Consider the following 22,197-nt stretch of genomic DNA (forward strand, 5'->3'; position numbering starts at 1 on the left):
GCAGTTGCCAACAGAGTTAAATAGGCAAAACGAAAAGAAAAGTCTGAGTAAAGGAAAATATTAGAGATCCAAAAGCGGAAAATCAGGCGTCGTGTTTATCGAAACATTTAAAAGAAACGAAACGCAGGGTAGAACATTAAAAAAAATTATTCAGAGCTAAAAATGAAGTAGAAAGACTTTTTTTTGAAAGTTTATTTATTTACTTAAAAAAATAAATAAATTTAGACAAGGGATGGTTGAATGACGAATGGGAGGCAGTAATTTCAAAATTTTCACAAGATTGGCATAACAAAAATAACATGAGTTGGCAACCTTCCAACAAGGAACAGGAAAGGCGCACAAATTGACTCAGTCATATTGTAGTTTGTATCAACCTCATCTGGAGATCGCTGGCGCACTAGACAACGTGTTTTCACACAGCTCTTCCTTGATAAGTCCGTTCCTTTTTATTCCTTGATGTTTCTATTTTTTTTTTTTTTCTTGCGGTTTTTAACCTACGTGACCAAGATTTCAGGGGAGAGTCGAAAGCTTGGAACTCTAAAAATTCAGGAATTACAGAAATCCGTAAGTACAATGATAGTTAGAATTCCTGAGCGTAGTTTTGCAATGTCTAAATTGAAGGAATCCATACTGGAGGTGTGAGAGAGAGAGGAATTTCCATGGACCAGACCAACCGAAGAGTCACCGGCTTTTCAAAAACTAGTACAAGCAGTAGGTCTCTAGCTGGAACTATCAGAGAGGAAAATCAGTAAAAGATCGCTGAAGCCCCGAGGAATAGGTTCTCTTTGATCTTATTCCTCCATTCAAGGAGTTATAGATGAACTACTTCAGGTATGAGTTTTGGAATTCGCATAATTTAGAAGTACCGCAGTTTCACACTGTAAATCGAAACTCATTAGTTTCTCATTTCTTCACTCTTGCTTTCTTACCGACCCACCCGTTCCATATTTTGATTCTCCGCCACTATTTTTCTGATTTTTCTATTAACAATATCGATTGACCCTGCATTTCAACGCAGCACCCACCAGGACTCTACAGAGCTGTTTTTCTGTTCTTTAGCTTCTCTTTCTCTCCCTACTTCTTCAACTCCCTATCTGACGAAGCAAATAACGGAAGTGATCATAATGTGCCTTAGTGTTTTTGGTGTTGTAACATAATTACTAGTTCCTAGAAAGCAGTGATGTAACGCTAATATTTTAGGTGGGTATACGCTCCATCCTTTGTTATTATATTATATATATATATATATATATATATATATATATATATATATAGGGTGTTTCATTATTTCTATTACAGCGCTTGGGGATTGAAACTAGACACGAAAACAAGCAAAAAAATGTTTATCACACCGAAGTCGAAAGCAGCGCTCTTTTCGAGTTACGAGCGCGGAAGAGTGCAGAAAATTGAACTTGGAGCATTTGTAGCACAAAGACTAATAACGTTAGAAGAAGCGGTATAGTGAATTTCAGACGAAACCGTACTTGTATTTTCGGAAAATGACACATTCAAGATGTTCGGGAAAATACGCAAGATTTTATTAAACCGTGGCTCATTCAATTCACAGTTATGTGTGAGACCTTGACTTAACTTGTGAAATCCTGTATCTACTTTCCCCATATTCTTGAACTTGCTATTTCCTGTCAACATCTCTGAAATTCACCACAATGCTTCCTCTAACACTTATTAGTCTTTGCGCTATTCAAGTTCGAACAAGTAGGATATGTATATGAAGTAACAAAAATAAAAAAATCTAGATGGAAAGCTACATTTTGAAGAATAGTTATCGAACTATTTAATCAACCTGAGACTAAGAAAAAGATTACTTACAGTATAATAGATTAATTTAAGATCTTATTTAACTCTCTGTGTTAAGTAGGTCAGGTTGTAGAAATGGTTGTACTTCCAATTCGAATTTATGGCTGAATTAAGCTCTGATGTCACCTCCGATGTTAGAGTCGGGTAGTATCGATATATCCATTTAAAAGTTTAGTCCAATAATTTCTTTTGGGTCGAGGCTCAAGTTTCCCGCAGGAACAATTCAAAAGAAAAAAATCACAAACTACAATCTTATCGAACGAAGTAGCTCAATTGCTAGATCGTTTGCTTTGCATTCGGGAGGTCGTGGGTTCGATTTCCACTGCCGACCATCCTGACTGGGGTTTTCCTCAGTCCTACCAGGCAAATCCCGATATAGTATATACTAAACAGGCCATGGCCGATATCCAGTATAAAATATCCACTTAATCTGTCAAAGAAAAGCGTGGAAAGAACAGTGAGGATGGCCGGCTATCAATTTTTTAAAAATAGGAGTTACTCGCACAGTTGTTTCTAGCTAAATTTAAATCTGGGTCGTCCACACAGGTGTAAATTCCTGTAATAATAATAATAATAATAATAATAATAATAATAATAATAATAATAATAATAATAATAATAATAATAATAATAATAATAATAATAATAATAAAGGTGTGGAAATCCCTTTGCAGATCAGCTATCTTGACATGTTTTTCTCCATTCGCACCACACAATGTTTTTCTCCATTCTCCATTCGAAAGAGTACTGGAACAGAACTTATAGGCCCCAATTTTTGTTGTTGTTTTGCCCAGTAGGTTGCGGAAAAAATACTACTAAACCCTGTTCGGCCCAAACTCTAAACTGCGATAAACAAAGCCACGTGAGACTAAATCTCACTGATTTGTTGTTGGCCTACCCACGCTTGTACTCCTCCACAACGTAGTTCATGTGATTTGACTATTACTTTTACTATGAAGCTCCATTTAAAACTGCTACATTATTATAAATGACAAAAATATAATTCGGATTATCTAATAATACTGCAATCGAGTGTGACTAATGAAACAATAGAAATAAACACTAAGCATGCGCAGTGATTATGGCGCCAAGTCAACTGTGGACGCGTGTTCTGCTATCAAGCCTGAAAGGCGGCTGACATGAATCCCGGTTCCGTGAGTGTTGTGAAACACTAACAAGGTAAACCTGTACTCACTAAGCAACAATTGTTTACCAGGGAAATTAGAGTTTTTTTCTTTCTTTATTGTCAAAATGCACATGCATAATTTGCTCCTCCCCGTGGGAAGTGGGAGTGATACATCACTAGCCAATCGTATTTGTGACAAGCGGAAGGATACAAATATTTTGTTTATCGGAGTTTAGAGCTTACGCTGAACAGGGAATAGTACTAGCTGCTGAGTATTTATGAAAATCAATCGCTCCTTTCTTTGATGTCAATTGCGGCTAAAAATGAGCAGTACTAATCCGAAGTTCACTGTTGTATTTGATGGTAATGGGAACGACGGTGAAAGTTTCAACTAGATCGACGATAGGTCACGTTGTTTTGTTACTTTTGTGAGGGCCAACGATTTCTTGGCACAAATACGAGAATATTTATTTAATTTCCTCTTAACACTTGAACTAAAGTAAAGTCTCACTGTTTTCGGAACCTTCTTACACGATTAGAAAAGAATTGATTCCATCCCATGTTGCCTTGCTTAAATTGTATCCAATAGGTAGACTTTTAATTTGGATCAAAGAGGGCATGGTTATTGCTATGTCAAAACAAAACAACTTCAATGTTACCACCTGGATATACGCCCTACTCCTTAAGCTCCTCACCGTTCAACTATCTCTCCCTGATCTTTAGAAACAAAAGAGTTTTTAAGAGGTTCCAAGAAAAACATTCAGAAGGCGAGAGCAAGATACAGCATTTTATTCGAAATTATTGTTTAAGTTCAGCATCCCTTTTCAGCATCGAGGCTATATGAGGCGTCGACCTACAGTTTAAGGTGGAATACGACCCATTGAAATACTTTTACATATTTGTATCTCTTACACCCAGAACAATGTGCACCAGAGGTACACGCACTAGCTACCAGACCAACAGGAATGGCGCACTTGAAGTTATTAGTTACTTGGCAAACTAGTAGCGAATTTACCAATGTCATTAGAAATGTTCCATGATGGCACGATTATACCAATATATGTGTTATAATAAATGTAAGCTCAAAATAGCTTAGGAAGAAAATAGATGTTCTTGTAAAATGGTACTTACCCGAAAGATTTCAGATCGCAGCTGCTCCAACATGAATGCGGTGTGTCCACTTTTAATTGCATCATCATATTCAGCTTTTGCTGTTTCTTTTTCTTTGACCACTCCTATCAGCTCCCTTCCATCTATGTTCGCTTCGAACGTATGTACAGCTGAATTATCATCGACAGGAAAAATATAAATTGCCTCAATAGGCTTTTCTTCTTTGTTTTTATACTTCTGTTCTATTTGGACCTCCGCCACAAAGTCCACTACCTTTACACTTACATTCACTGCCTGTAATGGGATTGGAGGTAGCGGTTTTTCTTCATCTTCCAGAACCAGCAACTGAAACAACCCGCATATAACAGGCTCAGTTGTAGTATAAGGTGGCATTCTGTACTGCTCCTCTCTCTCAGTATCAGTAGGTGTTTCTTCGAATGGCTAAACTCTAAGAAAGAAAATAAGTAACATTGTTTAAACAACGAGAATTGGTCATAACTAATTAGTTATTTCACAATACTGTGACTGACTAATGTACTGAAACAATTTGTATATGTCTAATTTGAAAGTTTAGAACAAGTATTTCAATGAATTTTTTGTCCTGCGTTCTAGACAATGAAAATATCATCTACAGTCGTGATTCAGAAGTTACGTTAAAGATTATACCAGATTTAGGAAATTTTACATCTATACAAAACGAAATGGAGTAAGTTTTACGTCCCACGATTATGCCGGCTAGGCTAAACGAGACTATGATTAGAAATGAATGAAAATTAGAAATGAAACGACATCCCACAGTTATGCCAGTTAGGCTAAAGGAGACGGCGATTATGAGAAATTAATCAAATGGTGTAATGAAGAAAGTGGGAGGAAACGGGAGAACCCCGAGGAAACCCACGCACACGGGTGTTTGTCCACCACAAAGTTCACTTGGCGGTTCATTCGACTCATGTTTATAGGAACTTTTCTACTTGGTTTGATGTCAGGATTTAACTCTCAAAGTTTTCGTACTCCCATTCAAATTGCCTTGTGTACAGGTTCTAAATGCCCATAGGAAATATTTACATTCCAAGTACAAAAATCGAAATTTCAGTAATGAATTGGGAACGATAGGGGCTGCAGCCGGATGAACAGTTAACGGATATTAAATACTTAGGTACTTCTCCAATAGCTGTAAGAGATTCAGATTTTTAAAAGGTGGGGTTTTTGAGAAAATTGCGACCAAACATGGCGTCTAATGAAATTTTCATCTTTTCATCATAGTAGAACGTAGGAGGTAATAATCAGAAACGTAAGTCCTTGACATTTTCAAGAAACCTTATCGAGTAGATTTCGATGCTAGAAGCAGAGGTTGATGTGGCTCGTGAAGACGGAAATAAAAATGTTTGAAGTTAATAAAATTTTCAGCAAAGTTGGCAAAATTGCGCGATTCCTATTGGACCAACATAATTTTTCCCTTTCACCGAAACACACTACTTCATATTCTTCCTACTATTGAGATTGTTACTAAGTACACTGGTTTCTCTACAATAAAACTTTTAATTTGACACGTTTTTTCAGTTTTTCGAGCAATCCGAGAGGAGGGCCGCCATTTTGGAAGGCTGTATATCGAAGGAAATTTTTTTCAGCAATATATATATATATATATATATATATATATATATATATATGGGTCTAATAATATTGCATGTAGATCCCATATAAAAAAATACAAATGAAATCTGAGACTATGATAGGGACCAATAGTGTCTTGCCTGGACGTTTTGAAATGGAATCGGTCTAATGTAAGAATTGAAGTACTTATTTAATGAAATGCAAATTTTAGAAATGGCGGACGTCGTCATTTGCATTTTTTGGTTGATCGTATCACCTGAATTGTATGTTTGAATAATTGAAAGGTCGTAAGAATATAATTTTGTAGTCATAATCGAGACTAGAGAAATGTCAGAATCAGGTAAATAATAGAACTGTCACAACAGGGACATATAATTGTCAAAATTGAGAAGCAGTTTCTGCGGGATGAAGAGGGCCAGTTACCCAAATGGTCAAGGTGAAAAATTTGTGAAAAGTGAAAAAATAAAAAGAATAATAGTGTGTACAACATTTCTGGATGTATGTGTGTGTGTATTTGTTGATGACTGTGAAAATGTGTGTATGTTGTGTGAACTGCGAAATTTCCACTTATTCCTCTTCTTAACACCACACTAGGGGATGATGTCACTTCCATGATCACCGCTAAACTCCAAGCAAGCTTCTTAGCAAAATTATGTTGCACAGACTATTGCTAACCACTAAATGTAAAAGCTTTGACCATCTTACCCGCGGAAGATTAAAATGAATTTCTAGACAACAGTGTCAGAGACGTCACTTTAGATATTCAGATACAAGTGCCAAAGACATTAGACGTCACTGAAGAAAATGTCAAAACACAAACTGTAGAAGTGAATCACAAAAATCCGAGACACAAGGTCAGGCTGTTAATTGAATTATGTTTTGTATAGCATTGGTCTCCCAATCTTGTCAACTCAAGTTTTCCGGATAAACAGAAGGTGGGCAAGAACTAATCTTATTACTAGAGACCGGAAACTGCGAACACTATTTAATACACAACTTCAAGGTATCTTACGAACCACTTTATTATTATTATTATTATATTGAATATGTTCATTCGACACAAACAGTTAATGGTCACAAGTGTGCTGAAGAAATAAACAAACACGACAAATTGATTACAATGGCAAAGTTAATATAAATCGAACAATATACGCCACATGACCAAGTACAGTGGAAAAGATATGAAATAGATTTTTAAAAAAATGCTGGTAATACAGTACATAGTGTGAAGTAATACAATAAAAGATCACAATATATATATATATATATATATATATATATATATATATATATATATATATACAGCGTTCTATTTCTGAAAATCAAGGTGCCGGTACGCTGGATTTCAGGTCCAGAATGGTTAAAAAGTTTTATACCTTTCAAGGTATTATTATTATTATTGTTAATAATAATAATGTCCAGTAGCATATAAGTGGCCTTGTAACTAAATACTCCTAATAATAAATAAAAACAATTAATTAGATACATTACAATAGGAACTGAACAAAGGCTCCTCTACGGAGAAAGTAAAGAGGTGACGCCCCAACAGAATTTTTGTATTGGCTTTCAGTTTAGTCGCGGTTCAGCGACAGAAATTTGTTGGGATTATTTCGTTGTAGGGGGTCAGTCTTTTTAGAAAAGAAAAAAAAAAACTTGTCTGGTTGGTTTAGAGTCTTTATGGTTTATATTATCATGTAAAAAAGGAATGAGAAAAGGGAGGCACGCGGACGTGCCAACGAGCGAGAGACAGAAGGGCCCAAATATTTTTAGTCCTTGAATATAATTAACTGACTTCAGGAAGAAATTAAGATTCCTAACTCTTTCTCTAGAGAGAAGAAAAGGAAAACTATAATAATTCTGATTTTCAATAAAACTATATATTTACTATTTGGTATTTTGGAAGTTTCTCGTCAATCCCTTTTTAAAACAGGAGTTCCTAAACTGTGCCGTACTCGAAAACTTTTTTTTTTTCAAAAGTTATTTATTTTTCCATTATCTTTTCAATTAAGTTTAAAATTTTCGCTCAGGCCCCAGGGATTCATGGTAGGAGGCTCTGTTTATCAGGCAGATCATTCCATTCGAGTGCCCCAAGACATTTTTCCAGCTCATCTTTTGTTTTGTTCTTTTATCTCCAACCATTTCTGATTTAAAAGCACTGGACGTTTTAACTGACTGACCAAGAACTTACAATTAAACGATGGTCATTTTGCAAACACTGCCCCACACGAGAGATTTATTTGCCTTTGTCTATGAGATTTGTTTACCTTTCCATGGTCTATACGTTGCTATTTAAAATTTTGGGGTGACAAGTACTTCACTATAGAGGCCCTCTGGAGCAAGCAGTGTTTCATTCGATGTGTATTGTGTAAGTTTGCTATTTTACTTTTTGTTTTATCCTTGTGGCTGCAGTTTCTGATCTAATACCATGTTTTATCTGATACTCCAGGTATGTAAAATACAGGATGCCCCAAAGTAGGTATACAGTACCGTAGTGATCAGCTTATTGCATTTTATATCATTTATTATTGTTATCCATTAGGTAGACTTAGTTTCTTTAATATTTGTTCTTAATGTGTTTTTACTTACATCTTATGCTCGGAAGGGCCGAAGCAAATAAAACCATAAACTACAATGTTATAGTTGATCAATCCAGGGGTATATACCTATTTTTGGGCTATCCTGCAGATTAAGTAATCTTAAAAGCCAGCTAGCTAACTAACTATCGTCCTTTGTTAGTAAGTTTCCCTTTATTGTTATTCTGAACTGAGGAACTAAAATTTATACATTAGGTAACTTTGCATGTTATCTCTCATTGTTAATTTAAAAGTTTCATTTCAAACTTGCTCTTTTTCAATATTCTCTTGTGAGGTGCCTTCTTCATTTAATTTATTATTGGATAATTTATAATGATGTAGCGACGGACATAGCACCATGCTTGTCCTTATCTTTAGATTGTAATAAAACTTTAGATATGTAAATGATTGTTGTTTACTTGGTTATAAAAATACTCAAGTATTTGTCTTTTTATATTTGTTTGAATCAAAAGATCCAACATATTTCAATCAAAAATTTTCTTGTAGAGAAAAATAAAGGCAGGAGGATGCTTGTGGGCCCATGCGATAGCGTGGGTGTGCGACCTAATGAAGCAGGCGCATCAGCGACGGTGGTTATACGTAAAATGAAGGTACGGTACTAAAAACAAGTGGGCTTTAGCAATGATACGAATTTCAATAGCAGTTGAATGGTTTCACACTATTAACGCGGCCTATGTTTAGCAGAAGGGGTCCAGCTCTTTTCTCTAAAAAAATGTTACAATTTTGGTAATTTCTGTTCACATTAGGTTAGTTTAGGGTAGGTTAGGTTCGGTTAGTTTATGTTATATTAGCGTATGGATCCAGCATAATTTTCCAAAAAAAAAAAAATGATAGAATCTCGCTTATTTCTACTAATATTAGGTTAGTTCAGGTTAGCTTAGGTTAGATTTGCTTACGTTTTGTTACGTCTAAGTGTTTGCATCATTCATTTCTCCTGTAAACTTTGTTTTTTACGTGCTTCTGGATCCCGTGTACTAAACATACGCCATTAACGCTCCATTTGTAAACAGAAAATACAAATTTTGTAGACTGTGCAGAAATACAACGCCGCGCGGGTAGAAAATCGTATCCAATATAGTCATTTTTATATATACACTCATGTATTTCATCCGTTGTATAGAAATTGTAATGATTTTACACTAGAATCCCTACACTTCTAAACCTAAAATACAGCGGTATTACTTCAATTCTGTCACCTGTAGAAATTTCCGTGCAGTTTTATTATACGGATCCATAGTATAAGTAGTAGTAGTAATGAGTTAGAAGCCCCGCAGGGGTTGGTTCGGTTCTGTTCTCAACATAAAATGGGCAAATTAAAGACTTCCTCAACTTTTTCCGTACATTTTACAAACTGTGGATCCATATAGTAAAAGAGCACCGAAATTTCTTCCTTATATGTCTTTCCATGCAGGGCATTGAATTTTACCCATAAATTTGGCAAAATGTGATACGCCTAAATTTGACCAGCATAAAATAGAAATTTCCTATGCAAACATAATATCTTTCTTAACACTATTGTTGTAAGCACTAACTCAATGTGATTTGAACAGATACACCAATGTACACTTCACTTTCATAAGATTTCGCAACCACTTTCAAAAAGTAATTTTTTCCTGTACTTGTGACAACATAACACATATGCGCAATTGCTTATCGGAGTTTGTGAAGATAAAGTTATGAACCAATAGGAGTCATTTATGAATCACAAACTACGCACAATATGTTACAATCTCCGACGTTATTATATGAAAGTCGAACTTTTCAGTATATATAACGGTAATTCCCCGAACCTCTAATTGTATTAGGTGTAATGTTCATTTATTTGTTTACCAGAACCATTTAATTCCACAGAATTATAACACAGTATTGAAACTGCTATTTCTTAAAACACTGGAATATGTCATTATATAACCTATATAAAATATTCTAGTTTATTCGAAAGTCAAACAAGAGCAATTTTCATCTTTCCTATCACGGTTGGAAAGGGGGGGTATGACAAATTGCGCAGGTTAAATTTCACAAAAGCCGGAGGGGGGAGTTGAAACTTTAAAAAAATAATAATAAAATAAAATTCTTAATTTATACAATAATGTGTTTTTTGTATCCAGGCCTGAGGATGCTATGGAGGTTAGTACCATTGAGTTTATATTAAAGAAGCTAGGCAATGAGAATTTAAAAAAAAAATAAATAAATAAATAAACAGCTGAATAATTGGAAGGTTGCCTATTCGATCAAAGGTAATTGGACACCCCTGTTCTAAAACTGAAATCATCCACAGCGAATCGGTATTTAGGTACGGCACCCTATTAGTAAATTAAATATTCTTTGATCAAAATTGTCATAATGCAAAACAACAATTATGTGGTGTTATATTAAATTTTCTTAATAAGTGAAGAGCTAACTACAATATAATGTCTTACCTTCTTGTCTGTCAAATACGACTAGTATCTACAAAATTGCACAATGAATGCTTATCACTTATCAACAGCCAACTCGCAGCGATTAAGTCACACGCCTCTGCATCATATTTGACGTTTATTTCCTCGTAGCAGACGACAAAAATGCACCTCCCACTCTTAGATGAGTTGTCAAAACAAACTTTACAGCGTTGCCAAAGTCTCTCTGCAAAATTATGGCAATGTAGGCCAGCCAGTATTAGAGGAAGGGCACAATGGAATTTGAACAAAACTATGTTTTCGAATATAAACTAAGTTAATACTTTAAATGAACACATACATATAATTTTTGTAACTGTTCAAATTATGAATAAACCAATGAACTATGGGCAAAACTTTTTTTTAAATAAAAACCGGAAACCGGTTTGTAGAAGAACCTCAAACCGACATTTCGATCTTCTCCAAAACCGGTTCAGCGTTCCAGTGGAACGATTTTAGATAGAAAACCGAAAAGTTTTCAAAAACTGGTATCCTAAGGTACTCACGAAGCAATATTTATAGAGGGAATTTGGCTATGGGCATATAATTTGAAGTACTCTCCTACTACATCTATAAAAATTGCTCAGATGTACAGCAGGATTTTGAAATATGGATAATTGGATAGGGCACATACTATTTCCTAAGTGAAGTCTTGACCCGACTACGATAAGTCCCACAGTTTTTGAGCTATGGACCTTCAAAGTTCATTTTTTCATGTTTTCGGCAGCCTTTAACTTCGAAAGGAAGCATTTGTGCGCCCAGGATGGTATATACTTTTTGACTTATCTTGGTGTCAGGAATCACCTCCATAACGTTGTCAGTGTTGTTTCGAAATACCCTGTAAATGATTTTACATATTAATATTATAGTGGCTTATGATGGTGATTATGGGGCATGGGGAGCCCACTTTTTGCCTTTACACTATTACCTAGTCACATCCCACCTTATTAATGGTACATTTTAGTCGCTTCCCCAGCTTTCACACCCAATCGCCGCTGCTGGTTATTATTACACTTTGTATAAAGGCTTCTAATCTTTAAAATTTCGAAGATTTCTCGATTTTCGCATGACAAGGGTTAGTATAATGCTCAGGATACCAAATGCTACTCTGTCCATGGAATACAACATTAAAATGAAACTAAATGACTTTCTATTCAAGAAATCTAAGAGCTATATATTTTCGATTTTTAAATTTTCTTAAAGTGTACTTCCCTTATTGAGGTAAAATGCTGTATTTAAGTCTAGGATTAGCAAAATTTAGCTTGTTGAAGAGTTTGGTTTATCAAAAACCAAACCAAACTTTTGCGCGTATTGTTCACTGTGACACTATTCTGCTACTTCTTTTGTTAAGTGTGGTGGAAGTAGTAAGAACAGACGGATAGATGGTGGAAGTAGTAAGAACAGACGGATAGATAGTAACAAACAGTGGCGTATTTACAATTTTGTTTTTGGAGGGACTTCGCTACGCTAACTGTATTTCTGGAAGTGTGAAAATTCTGCCAGATATTTCATTTCATTTAAAATACTAAATACAATTTCAGGAGGGACTTAAGCCCGGAAGCCCCCCCCCTTAAATACGCCACTGGTAACAAATAACAGGGGCTATTCTTATGTAACACCATGAACTCCAAAGTAAGACTGCGTGGGGATTGTAGCGCATGAATACTTTTCCATTTTGGGCCTGTAACCTATTTATAATGACTAATTCTATTTTGATCAAGGCCATACATAAAGTGGGATAATTAGGGTCAGCAACCCCTAAGAAGTCTCAAGTTTACATCGAACAAAATAAGATTTTAAGTCAATCTTTAATAAGCATTCTTGATTTGCGGTAGGATCTCATGTGGTTCGGATCTCACGTTTAGGTGTAGATCCACGTCTCATAGAGCCTCGTTGCTGAAAGGAACGCAAAACAAATCAAACATGGGCTCTTATTTTCTTTAAGACAAAATTTACACGATTTTTTAAGCATTGTTTATAATGATTTCATGTTCATTTATATCATATTTGTAAGAGAATGTTTCTTCATTTTAAGGAAAATCCAATCCCCATAGGAATACTAGTACAAATATATAAGAATTCCAGTGCTTGGCATCTTGATATGTAAAAATTCCGAATTTCCCCTTAAAGCCGATTATTTTAATGGCTTTTTAAAGTTAATTTTCTCGTAATCAGTGATGCCAGTGATGCCAACTCGAGGAAAAATCACATGTTGTGTGATTTTTTGACAATGATTTAATGAATAAAGGGAATTTTCGTAAAAATTGGCATGATTTATGGGATTTTTCATATATCTATTCCATTGACAAAAAACAAAATTGTATAAAGGCGTGGAGTAGACAAATGGTCCTTAATAAACTTGCAATTAATACTAAATGCCATTTTTTTCTTTTATGCATGTTAGTGCTAAACTGATTTGTGCATGACTTGTTAATCTCAGAAAAGAAGTGCCAAGGAACGTTAATTGTACTCTGGTATTTTTTTTTTTAAAAAAGGCGAAATGAAAGAACAGCACTTATGGAAAAAGGTAAAACGAGAAAACGCCAACTTCCAAATCGTTTCACACGAAACGACTGAAGAATGAAGTTTATCTAGTTTTATTGCTTTCAGTAGAAGACTATGGCACAAGAGCATGATGGAAATACTAAACTCACAGCAAAACGTACTTATTTTCATAAACATTTCAATTTTCTCTTTCAATTAAGGAAAGTACTTGTTCACAAAATATTTGATAAACGTAGACCCTATACGATCGAATTTTTTAAATAATTCATTCATATATTGAAGAAAATGACTTATATACACTAATTTCACTGTTTATGTTTTTAAGTTTAGAAGATTTTGTTATTAGTACAGAATGGGGAATTCAAGAGCAAAATGGGTACTTCTGCCTCTAGAGATAGGATTTCATTACGTTTCAGGTTGACATCACTGCTCGTAATTAGAAGGAATATCGGTATGGTAACTTGGATGTTAGTTTGTAGCTGCTTCTTTATGCTTACGTCATATCCTACATATGTCTTCGTTCTTAAGGCAGATTGAAATGCAAAATAAATACACAAATAAAGCTGTATTAAGCTTTACACAACAAAATACAAGCTATATTAAAGTTCACACAAAGCCCCAAAGGGTTTAAGCCAGCCAACAGCAATTTAAAGCTTTGCAGTATGTAGTCAGCACATCCTGACCACCCCTGCTGTTGCTGCTTCCTTTGAGCAGAGACCGCTACTTCTGATCAAAAAAAAAATAAGACGTATTCTTACAGCAAATTACTGTATAAGCAACAAAAAACAGTCTACTTATAACACTGTAAATCCATGGTGAGCTTGATTCTTTTTCCCTACAGCACGTGAACAACTAAGAAAAACAAGGTTGATAAAAATCGATTAAATGTCAACCCAAGGTTACGAGAGTGACGATATCAACCTTGACAGAGCAATGAAGCAGTTAGCGTAACAAATTAACCTATGGACATTCTTTTGTCATCTACAAAATAATGCAGTCATAGAAAGTATTATTATTATTATTATTATTATTATTATTATTATTATTATTATTAGTCACAAACCCTGTAGGAAGAAATAAAAACAAAAGGAAATTTTCCTGATAGCAGACGATTCTGACAATTAAAATGAGTTTATGAGTTTACACCCTGGAGACTATGCTTAAGGAAAACATTAAATTATAATAAGTGTAAACCAGAGTAAACCTGAACAGAACCAAAACTGGCGACACAAATCATGACTCGCATCCTAACACCCAATCTTTGGTAATTAACTATTAAAATAAAATTGGAAACTGAAGATAAACTTATGGGTGGAAGCATCGGGGGCTATTCATTCTTTCAGTCACCATTCTCAAACATCTTGCTGAACGTACGTACTGTATAACAGATTCGTACATATTACAGCAGCAGCTCTCCTGGAAGAAGACAGAAAAATGGGACTGGAAGTTGCGTTCGGTTTTGGTTTGGTTTGATTTAGTTTAACGTCACACGTTATACCTGCTAGGCTAAAGGAGACGTAGAGTTACTGATTATCAGGGCCCGGATCTTGTTGACAAGTCAACTTCTTTCTGTTACGCGTAGGACAAGGGAAGTTCAAATAAAAACATTATCCATCAACTCTTGGTTCTAAAAATATCTTTTTTTAGGTCAACTTTTGGTCACTTTTTGCCGTTTTGAAGTTTCAGGTCAATTTTTAATGTTTAAAGGTAACTTTTAGGTCATTTATTGTCTTTTTATTCTTTTTCTTCTACATAAGTAAATCTTAAAACGAAAACTGTTTACGGACTTAAAAACACAAAGTTAAATGATCTTTTTTTCTGCTTCCTGATTACTGAGGTGGAAAACTGCATTCCTAACAAGTTAATGAACACTAAGCTGTACCTGATTGACGAGAGCTGGGGGTTCGTAAGTGGCCAAAACAGATGGTCTTAGGTTGTTTACCACAAAGGATGTGATTACGTGAATAACTAAAAATAGATTAGAAGACGTACAAAGATTTTAAAGTTTTTTTTTTATCTATTATTCTGGTGTATACAATCTACACTAGCGAACTTTTATTCTTTAAGGTGCTTCCTAGTTTCAAGTCGAGAGTGAATTGATGCTTTCAGTATGTAGAATGTCGAGGCCTAAACAATCTATAGCTTCTCATTTAAGACAGATTGTTTCTGAATTTGGTGAGGATGTTTTTAGTACTGACTGTACAATATTGTTTTGCAGGGTAATGTGAAGTAAAAGTGGCAGCAGAGAAAAGATACACTGTACAAAAGCATATCAGAAGCGAAAAACATTTACGCGCAGTGGAAAACAAACATAAAACCAAGTATTCGCAGTTGTTATTTGTAGAGAGTGCTTCGAATAGTAAATTCAAATCCTCAGTTTTCAAAAGAATTGTGTGAAGTTTTTGTGTCTTCAAATATTCCTCTTTGGAAACCCAACAATGTGAAATTGCGGGATTTCCTGGAACGTGATACAGGTTGTTCCATTCCAGACGAAACGAATCTTTGGAAAAATTACATGCCAAAGTGTAACGAGGACGCAATAAGAAAAATAAGAGCGGAACTTTGGACTCAGAAAATTTTTGTTTCTATAGACAGACTAGTGATGTGAAATGAAATCTTTTACGTCCCACGGTTATGCTGGTTAGGCTAAAGGTGATGATGAGAAATGAATGAAAATGGTGGAATGAAGAAAGTGGGAGGAAACGGGAGGACCCCGAGGGAACTCACGCACATAGTGTTTGTCATTCACAAAGTTCACTTGGCGGGGGCTTGGATTGAACCCGGGACCCCAAGCACCAGAGGTGAACGCTCTACCACTGAGCTACCGCGGCCCCGATTAGCAATGTGAAGGAACGCTATATAGTTAATATTATTGTTGGGGCAATGAAATCCGACGAACCCAGCAAAATATTTTCGCTAACTGGTGAAGTGTTAAAATCTGTCAACCATTTTGCAATATGTAGACTTTTCGATAAATCGATACCGGTATCCTTACTTTGGCCTGAAGGTGTCCAACATGACCATGTTGTTTTTGTAACGGACGCTGCTCCGTATATAATTAAGGCTGCTAATTCAATAAAATCGTAACAATGTTTACAGTTATCTACTGCAATGCTGAATAAGATATGAGCTAAATTTTCTGACGATTACAAACTTCCTGAGTTAATTTGTTGTACCACAGCTTATAAAATGTTTAATGTTGTTTAACTGGATATAGGCCTATATATTTGTAATTCAAATATGAAATGCTTAGCTATTTACTAAATTGGTCAAAGTTTAGTTTTAATATTATTGCCTTTTTTTAAACCAAAGACACAAATGATTAATGGAGTGCAACTAACTGAAACAAAACTTTTGAAAATGAGTGAGAAATGGTAATTAAAATCCAATAGATATTCAAAAACTGCCAATGTTTTAATGAAATAAACGTTTAAAAAACTACAAGTTTTAAGGTCAACTTTTGTGAATTTTAGGGTCATTTTACAAGAATTTTAGTGTCATTTTATAGGTCACTTTTTAGAAAATTTTAGGTCAACAAAGTCCGGGCCCTGCTGATTATAGTGGAATCCGAACCACTTTGGTCGTTCAACTGTATCTTCACCGGGAATCGAACAAGGGACCACGCGACCCAAAGTAGAGGAAGTTGTGTTGGTGTTGTAAGTTGTTTCCCAATTCTGTCTTATCCACACGATATACGTTAGAACTGTGGATAGGGTAGCAAAATTAGTATTCCGTAAAGGGACATTTTAAACCATTATACAACTTATTAAAATTCTGTAAAATAAAAATCTGTTAGCTGATAATACCTAGGTATACCTTTCTGTTCAAGTTGAACTTAGAAATCTAATTTTTTAATTCAAAAGCCGCTCGTCTTTTCCGTGTTTTTTTTTAAACTTCCATGTTAAAGCTCAAGAATCATTTAAAAAATTAAAGCATTATTATTATTATTATTATTATTATTATTATTATTATTATTATTATTATTATTATTATTATTATTATTATTATTATTATTATTATTATTATTATTATATTACCCGAGGTTTTGCCCCAAGGCAGGTCCAACCTTGTTAAAACCAAATAAGAAGAGTGGTTTTCAGAATTTCAGAGCGTATTTCAGATTAGACATAATATGAGGGCAAGTCAAGAAGTAATTTTACTTTTTTTTTTTGGTTATATATCGATACTGATGAAAGGACATGAATATAAAGACGGATTAATACAGTAGCAGCATTATGGTTAAATTCTACTTTGATAGAGCATCTTAACGTTTTTACAGAATGTTTATATATATCCAAGATTGTAACTTTGATTTACAGTATCTAGAAGAAATTACTAGGAATGCAATGGATGTACCCGATTGCAATGAAATGAGCTGAGCGAGCTTAAACTACGTAATCATTCCTGGCCATTATGCAATAATAAATGCCATTTTTAATTGTTGACAAAAAAATCGCGTGAAAACTTTTTCCCCATGTTAAGTCTATGCAAGCGTTTTTCGGTGATTATTCCTCGATGGTACATCGGATTTTTGATTTCGACCTATGTTGTCACTCAGCACGACATACTCTATCAGCGTGCTAAGTTTGGTTGAGATCGGCCAAACGGTCTAGGAGGAGTTCGCGGACAACCAAACGGCTAACCCGAATATAAGAGCTTCGCTTCGCTCAGCTCAATAATGAATTTATAAATAATATTTTGGAAGCTTATAAATGCCTTCAGAATATTATGTATCTTTTATAAAATGATTTACGTAAACTTGAAGTAACGTACATAAGTAATTATGAAGGAACAATTCCAGTTTAAAAACCAAATACATGCAATGCTGTACGAGGTGAATTAAAATTATATCTCCAATTATTTTTCTCAGGACTGGTGACAGATAGAAACGCGCTGTTTATTTTAAAATACCCGAGCACTCATTGTTAATGCGTGACAGAGATAGCTACACCCTTCGGCACACAGAACTCTAGCGGCAGCGATGATAGTGACGACTTTTTTCTTTGATACTTAAAGATACTCGTGAAATGTCGACGTTTTCGTTACAAGAACAGTGTGTAATCATTCGTTTTCTCTATTTGCGTGGTGTGATAGCGTTTGAAATTCATCGCCCAGTTGTGTGAGATATGTGATAATAATATCATGGATATGTCTAATATACGTGCGTGGGTGCCACAGTTCAAAGAAGGAAGAATCTCGTGTGACATCACACTAACAGTAAGACAATCTCGGCCTCTCTGAAGCAAGTCTGACGACATGATCGAATGAGTGGAGAAAGTTCTTTCGGAGGATCGCTGAATGAGTGTGGAACACATCGCCTCCAAAATTGGCATTTCCGCAAAAAGACCTGAAAATGCGAAAAGTGCTCTTCAGGTGGGTGCCACGAATGGTGATGGAACACCACAGTTGCGCTTTCATGCTGTCAGGCAATGTTGACGAGTGATGACATGAATGAGACTTTGTTTTCATTGATTGTTACAATGGATGAGACATGGATGCCATTTTTCTAACCTGAAACGAAGCACCGGTCTGCTCAATGGAAGCACACATATAACACACACACACACACACACACACAAAAGGTAAGCGCCAGTTCTGAAAAAATCTGGCGGCATGTTTCAAGATTATGGTAGCTATGATCTGGAACAGCCGTGGAGTAATCCTTACTCATTGCGTTTCAAAAGACATTACTGTGACAGGTGCATCTTTCAAAGATGTTTCGAAGAAGCTTCTTCCAGCCTTGCGTGGAAAACGGCCGAAAAACAATTTTCCTTATGCTTAAATTTTTGTTGTGCGTTATGTATTTTACGCATAACGTTGTTTTCACAGATAGGCTACTTCTTAAAGAATAACCCACTAAGTCCCCAATCTTCAGGTTGAGTTTTACACACTGAACTGAGCTGAACATGGTGACATGGTTGTTTAACAGCCGATTATGGAATTACGCGCTTCCTGAAGAGATGTGGCGAGCAGTAATGACGCCAGCTTTAATTTATCGGGGTGTGGGATTGCGAACGGAGGGGCGTTAGAAAACAGTATGCCAGGGGGCAGATATAAACACTGGCGGCCGCTCGCCTCGTTGCTCCCTCTCTAGCAGTAGTAATGGCGTTACTTTGCCTAACTTTTTGGCCCCTGGGTCCCTGCCTCAGGACCCATGGTCCCTGGCCCGGGGTCAATGACCTAGGGGTACCTAGGACCACCCCCTAAAATTTGGCAGGGGTACATAGGACCACCTCCAGGACCCATGGTCCCTGGCCCGTGTCAATGACCTAGGGGTACTTAGGACCACCCCTCTAGATTTTGGCAGGGGTACATAGGACCATCCCCTTAAAATTTGGAAATTGCCAAATCTAAAAATTGGGTGTGGTAGCCTAGGACCATAGTATGTACCTCTATCAGTATTGGGTGTCTATGTCGTTCCCTTTCATGGGTAAAAAATTGCCAAAAATTCAAATTTCGGGGGTTTTTTGACCTAATTTATCCCCTTTGATGAGGTATTATTACCCTATATGGTTATATGGGCGTATACAGGGATTCATTACCTTTCATAAGACATGGGTATATTGGTGCACCCCGGGAGGGGTACCTTGGCCCACCCATCAATTTTTGGAAATTGCCCAATTTAAACATTTTGGTACAATAGTATAGAACCCTAGTATGTATTACTGTAAATTTGGGTGGTCCACTTCGTTTCCTTTTTAGGGGTACAAAATTGACAAAATTTTAGTACAACCACATGTTTGGTTTTTGGCTCATTTTATTCCCTTGGATGAGGTCCTATTACCTTATATAGTTATATGGGTGTATACAGGTGTTTATTTTCTATTGTAAGACATAGGTACATTTGTGCACCCCTTTAAAAATTTGGCAGGAGTGCCTTGGCCCACCCCTTAAATTTTGGAAATTGCCCAATTTAAACATTTGGTATAATAGTATAAAACCCTAATATAGATCACTATAAATTTCGGTGGTCTATCTCGTTTCCTTCCAGGGGTACAAAATTGCCAAAATATAAACGTAAGCAATACGTTGTATCACGTGTTTGGGTTTTGACCTAATTCATTTCCTTGGATGAGATCCTATTACCTTATATGGTTATATGGCCATGTATAGGAGTCAATTCCCTATTATGAAACATGAGTACATATGTGCACCCCCGGGAATGGTACCTTGGCCCGCCCCTTAAGTTTTAGAAATTGCCAAATTTAAACATTTGGTATCATAGTACTGGACCCTAATATATATTACTACAAAATTTGGGTGGTCCACCTCGTTCCCTTTTAAGGGGCATTTCGTTCCCTTTTAGGGGTACAAAATTGCCAAAATATAAACGTAAGCATTACGTTGTACCACGTGTTTGGTTTTTGACCTAATTCATTTCCTTGGATGAGATCCTATTACCTTATATGGTTATATGGCCATGTATAGGAGTCCATTCCCTATTATGAAACATGAGTACATATGTGCACCCCCGGGAATGGTACCTTGGCTCGCCCCTTAAGTTTTAGAAATTGCCAAATTTAAACATTTGGTATCATAGTACTGGACCCTAATATATATTACTACAAAATTTGGGTGGTCCACCTCGTTCCCTTTTAGGGGGCATTTCGTTCCCTTTTAGGGGTACAAAATTGCCAAAATATAAACGTAAGCATTACGTTGTACCACGTGTTTGGTTTTTGACCTAATTCATTTCCTTGGATGAGATCCTATTACCTTATATGGTTATATGGCCATGTATAGGAGTCCATTCCCTATTATGAAACATGAGTACATATGTGCACCCCCGGGAATGGTACCTTGGCCCGCCCCTTAAGTTTTAGAAATTGCCAAATTTAAACATTTGGTATCATAGTACTGGACCCTAATATATATTACTACAAAATTTGGGTGGTCCACCTCGTTCCCTTTTAGGGGCATTTTGTTCCGCTTTAGGAGTGAACATGGATACCTTGGATTCGTCCCGAGTTTGATTCTTGGAAATGTTGAATTTAACGTCCCCGCGAAAACGGTGAGAAATGATAGGACGAAACATGAACTTACTTGACTGAGGATTGAAGCAGGGACCTCATACACTAGAGACAAGCACTGAACCATCGTACACGTGTGTTGATTACTATGCAACGGTCCCGAGTTTGATTCTTGGTGCTAGTGTTAGAAAAATTTAACGTCCCACTTGAAACGATGATGAGAAATGAGAAAACATCATAAACTTACTTGCTTGCGGATTGAAGCAGAGATCTCACACATCAGAAATAAGAGCTGAGTCACCATGGCCCATTGAGAAGTTCAGTTTGTTGATTACTATGTTATGGTCCCGAGTTCGATTTTTTTTGTGTGTGTGTGTGTTAGTTTAAGAAATGTTGAGTTTAACGTCCCCTTGAAACGATGATGAAAAAATGATAGGAGGAAACATGAACTTACTTTGTTGTGGATTGAAGCGCTGAGCCGCCGTACTCCATTCAGTGCGAACAGTTTCGCGTATGAAAAGAAGACGAGCAGATTATGTTACATTACACATTTCAGTGCGAGCAGTTTATACTAGGTTTATGTTTCATATAGAAAGATAGAAGATCTGTGTTGTCATCTTTTTACTTCGTGTGCAACTTTGACCTTGAAGAAAACCTTGTTGACTCAGTGCAAAGCATTGACGTATACACATAATCTTATTGTTTAGTTGGCTGTATTTAGAGATGAATCAGACATGTAAGGTTGCTGGTTCGAATCTAGTTGTGTTCGCTGTAACTCAGGGTCTGAGCGATACTTACCGAAATTTTTCCAGTGTTGCCAACACTATCAGAATGAATCGATTCATTTAGTTGGAGCAGTTTCGTGACGAAAACTGATTTTTGTTTTGCACACAAAAATTTTCTGAAACAGAATTTTGTTTGTACATAAAAATTTTTCTGAAACAGAATTTTGTTTGTACATAAAAATTTTTTCTGAAACAGTTTTTGTTTTGTACACACAAAAAAATTTCTGAAACAGAATTTTG

The 22,197-nt window shown here is 35.9% G+C and overlaps 1 protein-coding gene across 5 annotated transcripts in view; it reads right to left on the reverse strand.

The window, feature by feature from the left end:
• LOC145666399 (von Willebrand factor A domain-containing protein 5A-like) overlaps positions 1 to 10,833 on the reverse strand; it is a 186,453-nt gene extending 175,620 nt beyond the window's left edge. For 2 of the 5 annotated variants that reach the window (XM_081733605.1, XM_081733602.1), the window contains exons 1-2: positions 10,683 to 10,833; positions 4,076 to 4,502 (exon numbers count right to left, since the gene is read on the reverse strand). In XM_081733605.1, the coding sequence (XP_081589731.1) occupies positions 4,076 to 4,447 (372 nt within the window). In that variant the 5' untranslated portion in view covers positions 4,448 to 4,502; positions 10,683 to 10,833. Of the gene's footprint in view, positions 1 to 4,075; positions 4,503 to 9,794; positions 9,816 to 10,682 lie in introns of those variants that run through there. The other 3 variants (XM_081733604.1, XM_081733606.1, XM_081733603.1) reach the window with 2 other exon arrangements.
• Between the last annotated feature and the right edge of the window lie 11,364 nt (positions 10,834 to 22,197).

Source organism: Thermobia domestica, chromosome 12 (assembly GCF_964235325.1).
Source record: "Thermobia domestica chromosome 12, izTheDome1.hap1.1, whole genome shotgun sequence".
Taxonomy (NCBI): domain Eukaryota; kingdom Metazoa; phylum Arthropoda; class Insecta; order Zygentoma; family Lepismatidae; genus Thermobia; species Thermobia domestica.